General features: G+C 43.5%; 1 protein-coding gene across 4 annotated transcripts in view; it reads left to right on the forward strand.

The window, feature by feature from the left end:
• Window positions 1-12,423, forward strand: part of LOC113960701 (phospholipid-transporting ATPase ID-like) — a 93,807-nt gene that overhangs the window by 27,505 nt on the left and 53,879 nt on the right. For all 4 annotated transcript variants that reach the window (XM_027670408.1, XM_027670410.1, XM_027670411.1 and 1 more), the window contains one exon: window positions 2,430-2,508. In XM_027670408.1, the coding sequence (XP_027526209.1) occupies window positions 2,466-2,508 (43 nt within the window). In that variant the 5' untranslated portion in view covers window positions 2,430-2,465. The remainder of the gene's footprint in view (window positions 1-2,429; window positions 2,509-12,423) is intronic.

Below are 12,423 nucleotides of genomic sequence, written 5' to 3' on the forward strand. Positions count from 1 at the left end.
CTGTGCCAAGTCTGTGTGGTGGAAATGCCATACCAGAGAGGTAATTGGTACAAATGTAAATGGCAAAGCTATCACCCTGTGTCTGCCCTAAAAGGCAAAGTTTTGTGGGAATGGTGAGCCTGTAAGGGTATTTGTGCTGCCCTGTAAGGATATTTGGTGGTAACTTAAATTCGCTGCTGAGTGAAGATGTTCAATGGATGCAATCCTAATCGAATGCACTGAGAAGCTGTGGGAACTAAAGGTGCCCTCCATGCCAAAACAGTGTATTGTTTGAATCTTCTTGTCATGCTGCAGTCCTACCAGAAACCAGGGTTCAAAGAATCACAGTAATTAACAAAAGCTGAAGGAAGTTTCAGGTTTTTGTTTGGGAGACATGAAAGTCTGTTGTTTGTTTCATGCTATTATTGCTGAAAGAAGGCTTACAACCACCCACTCTTCTCTGTTCCCCCACAAATATAAACCTTCTTTTTTCCCTTCTGCTGAAATTATATGCCTTGTCAATTGAGTATGCAGCTGGGAGAGGTTTGGTAGCTGGGGATTGTTTTTCTAAATTTTTGGCAAATACAGCAAAATCCAGAGTTCATATGGATCATGTAATCATCAATATGATGATTACAACCTGTCAACCTTTTGCATCCTTGTGCTTCCAGTGAACAATGATTATTGTTTTTCTAAAATGTTTGACAAATACAGCAAAATCCAGAGTTCATATGGATCATGTAATCATCAATATGATGATTGCAATCTGTCAACCTTTTGCATCCTTGTGCCACCAGGGAACAGTGATTAGCAGATCTGTGGCTCGTGGTGCTTTAGGAAATCTGAGGTCTTTACCTCTGTGTGTGTGGGTGGTGTGTCTCAGTCCTCTATCTTATGCAGAACTATCTGTCCTAGTTTAGTAGGGTTTTGTAAGACTTAATAGGAATTCTAAAACATGAAAGAAATATGTTGAAAATAATAGACTGAGGTCAGGGATGGAAAGTAAGTTTGGTCAGCAGTGTTGAGAAAGCTTTAGGTTGTGACATCGTATATTGTAACTTTAAGTGGTTTAGCTCCATGGGCAGAGAAATTTTAGGGACAGGTGTTGGCAAAGCATTTGTCATGGTGAGCAGAAACAATTGGATGAGTAAATAGAAAAAGGATCTCTTCCAAGAAGAATGGGCACGGAAGGGCTCCCACACCCCACAATGAGTGTCGAGGTGCTCTGCACTCAGGGTGTGCAGCACTTACCTGGCTGGATGAAGCTTACCTGCTGCTGTTTGCCTTATCTCAGACTCACTGAATTGCAGCTGCTAAATAGTTAAAAATAACAATAAAATTGTTTTAGCATCTGAAGTAGATATCTGGGCAGATATTTGACCTGTGCAAGGATTGTAGAGTCTTCCTTAAACTTTACCTTTATTTTCTGAAAAGACGTGAAGCCCAGTCTTGCACTGGTGATGTTGTATCAGGCTTGCATTTGGGCAGTGGCATGTGCATGTTTCCAAAATATTACGTATTTGCTATATCTGTCTCCTTAGGAGCCCTTGATCAGCACAAATAGCATAGGATAAAGTGCAAAACTACATCTGTCACCTAGAAAACTTGTTCTGGATAGATTGTGACTCCCTCAAATGTCTCAGCTTGGCTCACTGACCACTTAAGCAACTGGCATGGTGTTCCTGTTGATTCAGGCTCCTGGTCAGCCAGGCATGCCAGGCAATGCTGGCTTTTCTCATGTTCACAGATCCTCTAGGCTGTCAGCACCAATATCACCTTCACATCCTTTAAATAAACTTGTGTGATTGGAACACTGAAACTTTCATTACCAACAGGTTTTGGTGTGATTTTTTTTAACGCTCAATTCTTCTGCCTGTCAGGATATATTCAGTGACTTATATGCAGTTTTGGTGCCTGGCTTTAGGCTTCTGGGCCAAGTAGTTTGAAGACAGTGGGAGAGAAATTTTATTCTTGTCCACCCCAACGCAGAGAGTAACCAGCAATGGACAACAGTGTGAGCCAGCACATGTTGAACACAGGCGGATGTACAGGAAACCAGTGCTTCCCGTTGCTTCCTCCTCTTTAGGGAGGCTGGTCTTGCTCTGGGCAGTCATACAGTTCATCTGTACCTTAAGTGCAAGCCCAGTGCTTTTTCTCCTTTTCATATAGCACCAATGTAGTGGGAATGTCCTGTTCAGTCTCTCCTACACCAGCCTTTTCTTTGTGCCATGTCAGAAGGTGAATTGATCAACATGCCCAAGGTAAGGTAGCCCACACTGATGTCGTGCAACCTGAAAACCTAAGATTGTTTTGCATTTAAACATTCTAGATGATAAACTGTAGCTGTTGGCCATGGTGCCTAGGAGTTTGTTTCCCCCATTTTATGGTCACAGAATTACATGTATGTGCTACAGTATGTATTGTGAGTTGCCTTTTCTTTTCTCTTGCAGAAGTTCCATGGAGTTGGACTAAAATAAAGTTTTGGGATGTCTCTATTTGGATTAAAATTTGGAAAGAAGAAATTGAAAGGTGAGTGTGGTCTGGTAATACCATTGTCATGGGTGACGAGGTAAGAAATACAGCACACATGTGAGTCCTTGAGATCATGTTTGGGAGCATGTCCTGTACCCATAGAGCAGGTGGGGGGAGACACACTTTCTTTCCTTTTCCTGCATTTCGTACACCCCAGGAGGAGTGCTGCAGATTGTGTGCCAGTGAACGCGGGCACGTCTACAACAGAACAGGCTGCAAAGTTTGTGCACCCGTCATGGTACGTGATTGCTCTGGGGAAGTTCAGTTCTGATGGTTTCTTACAAGAATCTTTTATGGGAGTGTGTGGATGAGCAATGAACAGTGCAGTGGTGTGATGCAGTCTTTTGATGATGAAATGTACTGATGCACCTCAAATTCTGTCTTCAGTTTTGAGCCCCTCACAGCAAGACAGACATTGAAGTGTTGGAGTGTGTCCAGCAGTGAAGGTGATGAAGGGACTGGAAGACAAGTCTTCCGAGGATGAAGCTGGGGGTGTTTAGGTTGGAGAAAAGGAGGCTCAGAGGGGACCTTATTGCTCTCTACAACAACCAGGAAAGGAAATTGTAGTGAGGTGAGGGTCAGTCTCTTCTCCCAGGTAACAAGTAACAGGATGAGAGGAAATGGCCTCAAGATGCACCAGGGCAGGTTTAGATTGTATATTCGGGGAAATTTCTTTTCAGAAAGGGTTGTCAAGCATTGGAACAGGCTACCCGTGGCAGCAGTGGAGTCACCATCCCTGGAGGTATTAAGAAGTGGAGATTTGGCACTCAGGGATATGGTTTAATAGCGGAGTTGGCAGTGCTGGATTAATGGTTGGATTTGCTGATTTTAGAGGTCTTTTCCAACCTAAACAATTGTATGATTCTGTTTTATGATGGCAATGGCCCAGATATTCTCTTCAATGAGATGCAGGAAGAAGGGCAAATTTACAGAGAAGCACCTTGAGATCACCCGAAAGGCTGCTGAGGGCAACAATAACTGTGGAGGAGGAACTTTTGTAATTCCTCCATGTGAGCTCCATGGGGCATCCAAATAAATGGGTGTGAAGATAGTCAGCAACCATCCCCTGCATCATGATTCTCACTGAATTTGCAGCAGAAATCCCTGAAGAGATGAATGCTTGGAAGAAGTCCTGTAGGAGGGCTACTGACATATCCCTTTTCAGCCTCTTAGGGTGCATCTTCCATCAGGCTTTGCAGCAGGAGCCACTGAACCAAGTCTCGTGACTTATCACTCCACTCCCAGGCCCATTGTGCAATCCCTGGTCAGGGATCCAGGGATGCAGACATGGTGAAGAGGGAAAGTCTCAAGCCTTTCCTTTCAGGGTGTTCCTCCCTGTATTTGATGAATGCAGAGATTATTGCCCTACTTGTGTTTTGACATGAAATTATTTTCCAGCCTCTCTGAGCTCAGAGGACTGAATAGCTTTTTCCCAGGGGTTTATTTTTGCAATTGTGCTGCTATTTCCCCTTCCTGGCACAGGGCAGACTCTGAGCCCTGGTGTTAGGACAGGGGCATCCGTTTGCTGCTCTGATAGTCCCAGGAGGGGAGGTCGTGATTGCTCCCAGGGAAGGGTCTCTGCCAGCCTGACATCTCTTTTCTCCATCTTGGCTTTGCAGATGAGGGAGCACAGGTTTGTCTGTGAGCCACTGTCCACTCGGGAAATCCCCACTTGTAAAGCAGTAGCTGTTCTGATTATCAAAAAGATTTTGTTGCTATATTAGGAAAGTTTTGTGCTTTGCGTGTGTTTTAGCAGGGAAATGTTCAGCCCTCCCCCTTCAACCTAGTGTTTAAGAAACTCAGATCTTCCTAGATATAAACCCCACATTTTATAGGGAAACACAATTTATTTTCACATTTGATCACCAGTTCAAAACCAATGAATGCAAACTGGAGGAAGTTTAGACAAAGATAAAGAAATCTGGGGTGATCAGGGAGTGATGAGCTTCCATAACAAGAAGCTGAAAGAGTGTTTTCTCCTCCCCTTTTATTTTTAATTATTTTGCCTTGCTTCCCAAAAGCTGAAAGGGCTATGATTGCTCCTTGCAAACATTTCACTGGAGCAAATGCCAGTGTTGAAGTGCTATTTTAATCCAAGAGTTTAAAAGCCTTTGTGTTTGCAGAAGTTCAAAGGACAGTGCTGCCTGAGAGCAGGCAAGGCTCTTCTGCAGGGAATATCCCATGTGCTCATCTCAGAGGGACAGTACTGCTCAAAGACCAAATTTCTGTTCCAAAACCAAAGCTGGATGACATTTAACCTTACCAAAGGTATGACTTTCATGGGAGGGAATGGATTACCTCAGGCATCAGGTGCTGAACCTGGGATCAGGATTGCTCCCTTGAGAACCAGTGTTTCTCCACTGCAAGACGTAGTTCTCACGTGAGCTGAGATGCAGGGAAAATTGGATAGGTATAGTTTAGGAAGACAGGTCACATGGTCTAAATTTCTTGGAGAGAAGAGTCAGGTTTTTATAGTTTAAGTTCTTTATAGAAGTAATTAGGGATGTAACTAAAACTCAGCGCATGTCAGACACACAAAGATGCCTGGAGGAAACCAGTTCCTGGATGACTTTGGTGAAGCTCTTCCAGGAGGAAGCAGGAAAGTACACCTCTTAGATTAGCAGAAATGATGTTTCTGAGGAAAAGATGCCTGAGATCTTTTACACTGAGGTTTAACCTACAATAAACATGGGTGAAACGGAGAAGGAGGGGGACACTTTTCGTTCATTGAGTGTGTGGAAAGTGGGAGATGGCTAATAAATGTGGAATATCTCTGCTTACTGGCTTCATCCCATGGCAGTTTGACTCAGCATTGGATGGGGATAGTCAGGTACTCTCTATGAAACAAACAGAAATAGGGAGCAGGGGGAACTCATCTTCACAAATAACATTATGCCAAGGTATGTGCTTGCAGAAGAGGGAAGAGCAGTCATTGCTGCAGCTTCGTCTCTGTAAGCCCAGCCTAGGGGCACTGTGAGAGGAAGAGGAAGGTTGTAAATTGAGCTAGGGCATTTGGAAGGCTTCACTGAGTTTTCCTTCTTGCTGCTGGGGACAGCCTGCTCTCCAGGGCAGCTGGGCTTTGACCAGTCAGGCTCTGGGCAGAGCTTGGCAGTTCATAGAGAAGGCAGCCCATGACTGGCTCTACAGAACATCGAGCTCCGCTGCCTTCTGGGATTCCCATTCTGATCTGATAGGAAATGTCTCACCACAATAGACATTGAGTATGAAAAATATATTTATTTTTACTTAATTTCCCATGAGGGAAATAACTGTGAATTGAAAAACTTCTCAAAGTTCGTTTCAGAGCTGTATTTATTTTTATGATTTTTTGCATCACTTCCTATCACTGTGTATTGCTGTTATTAACAACATGTGCAATTGTGTCAAGCTGTGGCATTACCAGCAGGTCTAGGAGATACTGTTTTCTAGTAAAGGAAATTATATGTGCCAGCCAGTCACTGTCAGAGTAGTTTTTAAAATAAAAACAAAAGACTATTTCAGCTGCTTTTTTTGACATGCTGATATTAGTCAAAATATTGTGAACTACTGTTACATATAAAACAAGGATACAAAGTGATATAAAATTCTAAGCCAAAATTGGAAGGAAAAAAATAAATTAAAAGTTTTCCAAAATGAAGAAGAGACAATTCCTACTGCTAATATATTTGAAAAATGCCTACTTTCCTTCTGAAGTGGACTGAAACAAACATAAAAAGATGTACATACTTCTTGAGAAATAGTCTGTTGCCAGGCATTTCTGAGATGTGGTGAGTCCCCACCTCTGCCCAGGGCCAAGGCAGGTGGGTGAGACATGACCAGGAGTAGGAAGGGAAGGAAAACCATAACTGGTGTTATTGCAGGAGATGGGGAAAGGAGCTCTGTCCCTTCCCAGAAAAACCTAAATGGGAATATTTTCTGCTTTAAGGTTGTCTAGTGGTTCTTCCAGGCCTGTGTCCCAAGAGTGCTGTTTGACCACAAGTGTTGTACATGCTGGGCCAATCTGAGGCTTCCTTTTTGAGCTCTCTTTTCTTGTTTTCTCTCCCCTTATGGTGCTAATATAAAATGCTGCTTTTAGAAAAGGGCAGGATCTAACACTGAACTTTATGTTCATATTAAAAATTTACTAGACCTGAGGCGGAAATATTTCCAGTTCACCCTCAGGGTTTTTTATTTCGGACCTTTCATCTGCTCTATGAAAATGGAGGTGTGTCAGTACATCTCCTAAGTGGGCCCTCTGTTAGTGATGCTAGTAAAGCCGTTTTGCTTTAATACCAGGGACATACGAAATGTTTGACCTGTGTGAGAAATTCCACTACGTGTGGTGTTTGTTTGCTGTTTAGCAGGAGGCTGAGCTCAGTACCAGTCACCAAAGACACAGTCCATGACCACAAAAACGTATCTCTCGCATTTCATTTCTTCAGAAGGAAGGAGGATTCTTAGTTTTTTGAGGCAAAAGGACATAATAAATATATTTAATAATGGAGGAACCGGCAGAAGGGAACAGGGCTAAACCCATTGGTGGTGATGTCTGTAAGGTCTTGCCGCAGGTTTTTTTAAATTAAATCCCTCACACTCAGCACACTCTACTCCGTTTCACAGATGAAAATGCAAGTGATTGCCAGCATAAATCCTCTCCAGCCACAGCAGCCAGAGACTCTCCATAGAAGAGGGGCCATCTAGACGTTAAAAATGTATGGTTTTGTAGCGTGGAGCCCTGGAGAGCCCCTCCTTTGAGTCAATAATAAAAGACGTGTTTGTTTGCCAGGCAGCTGGGCATGTTCCCTCTCCGAGCTGGGCTTGGCTCTGACCTTCCTCTCCCCATTCCATCCCACCGTGTTCTCATGGCTCCTCCTGCCCCAGCCATGCTCACTGAACCCTGCCAGGCTCTGGCTGCAGTTCAGGGCTGGGATGGGCTTTGGTTTCGTACCGCAGAGCAGCAGGCACGCTGGCACTGGTCAGGTTACAGTGTTGGGTTGACACTCAGGTAATGGGGGTTCAGCAAAGGTCTGTGTCCCAGGCTGGCTGTGAAGTATAGATATTTAAGCATCGTGACCCTCCAGACCCATCATATGGCTCTTACCTTCACCCACCTATCCTCTGATCCATATTAAATGCCAAGCTTCTTGGGTAAAGATCCCTGGCTTTGGTTTTGTATAGAGTTCACTCGTTGCAGCTCTGATCCCAGGAAGTGACTGCTGGGTTATGAATGTGAAATCCTATGGTATCAGTGCTATAAGAAATAATCCCATTCTCTTTAACACAATGGCAGGGTCTCCACCCAGATACAGCACCTGCAAATCGAGACACTTGTTGCATGGTTCCTTCATCTCTCAGAACTGCAGAAATGGGCAATTATTGCTTTAAGGTGTGAGGAGATTTTGGCTATTAGCTTGTATAAGAACCTTCCTAGGAGAAAAGATTTTAGTTGCCTAACACACTATATGATGACTTGCCCTCTCCCATGGAATTGCCTTTCAATTGACACTGTAATTGTCTGTTTTTTGAGAGGAGGACAGAGGTACTGACTCACCATGGCAGAGTTCATTAAGTCACTTGTGCACATGGAGGAACAGTCCAGCAAAGACCAGAAGACACGGCTGGGATTTCTCTGCCTGCAAAGAGACGGGTGATCTCCTGGGTGCTGGATGTGAGGTGGCACTTGTGCCACTGCTGAGAGGTGACTCCAAAAGCTGGGTCACACAGCAATGATGAGGTGCCCAAAGGGGAGACAACAAAAGTTGAAGGAAGACGGGACAGGAGGAGGTGGCAGGAGGCACATCATGAGATGTGGGAGTGGTGGAGGTCTTCTGAGACTACTTATAACCTGTTGGAGGAGAGATTCGAATTACAGTCTCAGAAGGGTCAGTTATGTGCCCTTGGGATCACAGTAACTGTGTTACAGCTTTCACAATTTGATAAGGGTAACAGCTTTGCTAAGAACCACGCTATATGGGAATCCGGGGAGATGAGTCCAGCTCCTGGATGCCACTCTTTGTAGCTGGTCCAGGGCAGAGTTTTTGCTCTTGAGGTCACTTCTTTAAAGGGTGGAGTAGACGCTATTATTTTTACAGAGTTTATGTTGTCTCTCTTCTGTTGTCAGGGTTAGTTACGCAGGCACTCCCCTAATTGGGCTGTGTTCATTTCGTGCATGAGGTATCAATGCCTAGTTTGTATAGGACTTGGCAAAACCAGGCAGATCTTAACCTCCCATTTCTTGAAGCCACAAGACCCAATATCTACAAAACTTCTCCAATACCCTGTTAAAAGCATTACTCTTGGCACATCCTCCTTAGCATAAACCAGAAACAAATTTCCAGGCTGTCTGACCAGATTTTGAGTCTAACCTTTTGCAGGACTTTTCCGTGCAGCAGTCCTAAATGAAGAAGGCTGGTGGGCTGGCCAGTTACATTTATAGCTGATTTTTGGCATGGGTTTAATTTTATTACATACAGATGTTATTCTGCGGTTTAGCTCCTAAAACTGTCTGCCTGAGAAAACAGGCACTTTCCCAGTGACTTGGTCTCAGTGGTTAGACCAAGAACTGGGCACTAAGCCATATTTATGTACGCTGAGTTTCCACTGATGAATAATTTAAAATAGTGTTCAGTGGCAGTGAAATGATAACTTGGAGCACAAATACCATTCCTTCTTTCCAGTGAATGCAGTTTGCAAAAGCAGAACATTTGAGTTGCTTAGAGATATAAAAAAGTTTCAAGAAATTAAAAACTTCTCATCTGATATCTCTACAGCTTTCCCCCTCCCTTTTTCCTCATTGCTTTCAGAATCAACAGGGCATGATAAGACATGCATGCTTGGATCTGCAGCCAAAAAACCCTGAGTTATGGTTTCCAGACAAAGCTGGTGAAATGCTTGACTTTTCCTATATTTTTGTTTATTATGGTCATCCAAGAGGCTTAATTTCTGTCCAAACTGTTCCAAAACAAAAAGGAGTCACATGGTCTATGATAGTTGAGAACTGCTGGGTTAGGAGGCACAGCAGTAGGATCTCCCAGTCCTCAGCTGGTAAAAATGAACCCACTGAGGGAGTGTTTCCCTGTGTGTGTGGTCAGAGTGATTCTCCTTTGGTGTAGCCAAAGGACAGAAAGTTCTCCTTGCTGATACTGTTGGATGAGGCTCCCTGTGCAATTTATTGTGTTTTTTCTTGATTTAGCCAAAGGTATTGGCTGTTACCCAGTAGGAAGAATTAAATTCTCATCACTAGAAATTAATCTCATGTTTTGGCCTTTAAGGACACTGCCTCTGAGATGGATGGATGGCTATGGCAGCCAGAGGCTCCATTCAGTTTTGAACCAGGTTCAGAGTTATTTGGGGCCTTCAGAAATGTGTTGTCATAGAAAACCTGCCCTTAGGTACCATATGATCAGGCATGGGAATGCAGTGCCTTGATTTTAATTTCTGTTCTGTTTCATGTCCCTCTGCTTCATGTTTCTGTGCCATCCCTGAGCCACTTGCAGCCATTTGAGTGGCTCACATAAAAGCCATTTGGAGAATGTTATCTCTCACTGTGCTGAGAAGCTCCTTTCCTCACTGGAGCACATGCATGTTTCAGCTCATTTCTAAGAGCATTTGAGACCCCTGAATTCAAATTCTTGTGTTAAGTGCCTCTGCCCTGGTTGCAAAGACCCTGGGGGCAACCTGAGGAAGGGGATGACTCCTTACTCCCCCAGCAAGCCCTGGTAAGAGCAAAGGAGCTCACACTGCTGCCCGCAGCACTTGGATTTCTGTTTCTGCGTGCAAAGCAGAAGGTCACTGAGGACTTCAGAGACTCTTAGAAGCCTCCATGTGACACTGAGGCTCTGCTGTGTAGCCCAACAGGCTTTCAAGCTCTGTCATCTATTCCTATTTACATTAACGTCATTTATCTTTTCTGTGCCATTTCTTCCAGGACTAGACTGGAAGCCCCTGGGGAAGGGAGAAGAGCAGCACTTACTGTATGGCAGGAAACATGCGAGTGTTGGGAAGTTCTGTTTGTAACAAATAGCTTTATCTTTCATTGGCTTTGATAATACTGGTTGCTCTCAGGAAGATTCCTGAAGGAGCACATAACTCAATGGTTGAAACCTGGACCTCTTGAGCTCTGCTTCTGTTTTCCTCTGGGGCACTAGATAAGTCACTCTGATTTCTCAGTACTTTGTTCTCCCCATTGTGAAGGATGAGAAAAATGTGTCCAAGGAAAGCAGTGAAGGATTAAGCACTTTGAGGGTCTTGAATGAAGCCTCTGTGGTTGGTCTGAATCACCCAGTTGGGGCAGATGGGAGCCGATTCGAAAATGACTGACACAACTGGATGTGCCTGAAGAAGGCGAAAAACACATTTGCCTGCTAACGTAGCTTTACATTAGTGATTAGAGGGCTTGATGAAAACAGCCCACAGACAGAAACCAAAAAATGGTGGTCTGAAAAATGGCTTAAAAATTAGAGATGCTGTGTTATCCAAAGGGTCACTGGAGGGAAAGAAGGAAGGATAGCAGTTCAATGTACTGAACAGCTTAGACGTTTGCTAATGCAAGAGTGAACAAACAGGAAGAACTAGATGTCTCAACACATCATTTAATAGGTGTAGCAGACACGTGCTGTGATAACTCATGAGGCTGGAATATTAATAGAAAAGAATAAAGCTAATTCTGTAAGGTTAACAGAGGTTTTCCTTGTATGACTGTGTGGTCTGAGATGCAGCATGAAGAAAGAGATGAACAAATTTCAGAACTCTGAGTAATGCTACAAGGGTAAATAACACAGCCATAGCAAACCAAGAAGGGCAGTCTTCTGTAAAAAAAAAAATAATAGTTTTCCAAGAGGCAGGGCATGGTGGCAAATGAAGAATTCTAGCTATGCAGAGACAGAGTTGGAGAGGAGCATAGAGGAACATGACTTGTTCAGCTGGCACAGAGTTTTGGTGCAGAGATGGGCAATTTTTTGGAGCTAGAGAGGAGGTTGTTCCAGAACTGATTCCCTCCAAAAGAGAGGGAATGGGAGGAGCTGGCTGGTCCTGTGAAAGCAGAAGGGAGTATAAACAGGAATAATTATGAAATGATGGGATGATACTTAGGAAAAAGTGACAATAGGAAATTGTTTGAAAATTACTTCAAGAAGGAAGTCTTCAGTAAATACAAAGAACTAGTAACTGAGATCTCATGGGAAGGAATTCTAGGGTGGAGGGAGAATTAAACAGAGCTGTCATTTCTTTAAATAATTGATATTAGGGGCACATATAATATTAATTGATCTTAAGAACACATATGTTATTATTTGATATTAAGGGCACATCTAGAAGTTATCACTTTTCAGGGAAAGGCTCAGAAGGATGAGTAAAATGGTGAAATCACAAGCTCCTCATTTGCTTCAAGCAGAGGAAGGATGCCTCTAGAAGGTGCAAAACAGCTTGTTTTATCCAGGACAAACAGTGTGGCAAAGGCTCAACGTGAGAAAAGGCTATCAAGGACATAAAGGGCAATAAAAGTTGTTCTGTAAGAGTTGAGGTCTCTGGGGTTCTGTAACCCTTCTAATAAGAGGGAGATCAAAGACAGTTTATGTCTGCTGCTCAATGCAAAAAAGCCTAGCAAATAAGCCTAAGAAAGCAGAGGGGTTTTGTTGTGTTTTTTTTTCCTTTTTTCCTTTTTTTTTTTTTTCTTGCTTTAGACATCTAACATAATAGTTGCCAAAAACAGAGGAGAAGGGGGGAGGTTTTGGGCTGCAGTAGAGAGAGAATGGGTTGGCTGTGTAAGGTAAAGTATGCCCGGGAGCGCTGCTGCCTTTGAGAGTTTCTGGTGCACAGGCAGGCAAAGTTCTGGAGGCTGGGAAGAGAGCAAGCACAGCATCTATCTTGAAACAGGAGAAAAAGAAAAGCTGAGCAATTATAGATGGATTGGCTTCACCTGAGTAAAGGTTAAAA

The sequence above is a fragment of the Neopelma chrysocephalum genome, unplaced genomic scaffold, assembly GCF_003984885.1.
Source record: "Neopelma chrysocephalum unplaced genomic scaffold, ASM398488v2 Primary Assembly neopelma1_96845, whole genome shotgun sequence".
NCBI classification, from domain to species: domain Eukaryota; kingdom Metazoa; phylum Chordata; class Aves; order Passeriformes; family Pipridae; genus Neopelma; species Neopelma chrysocephalum.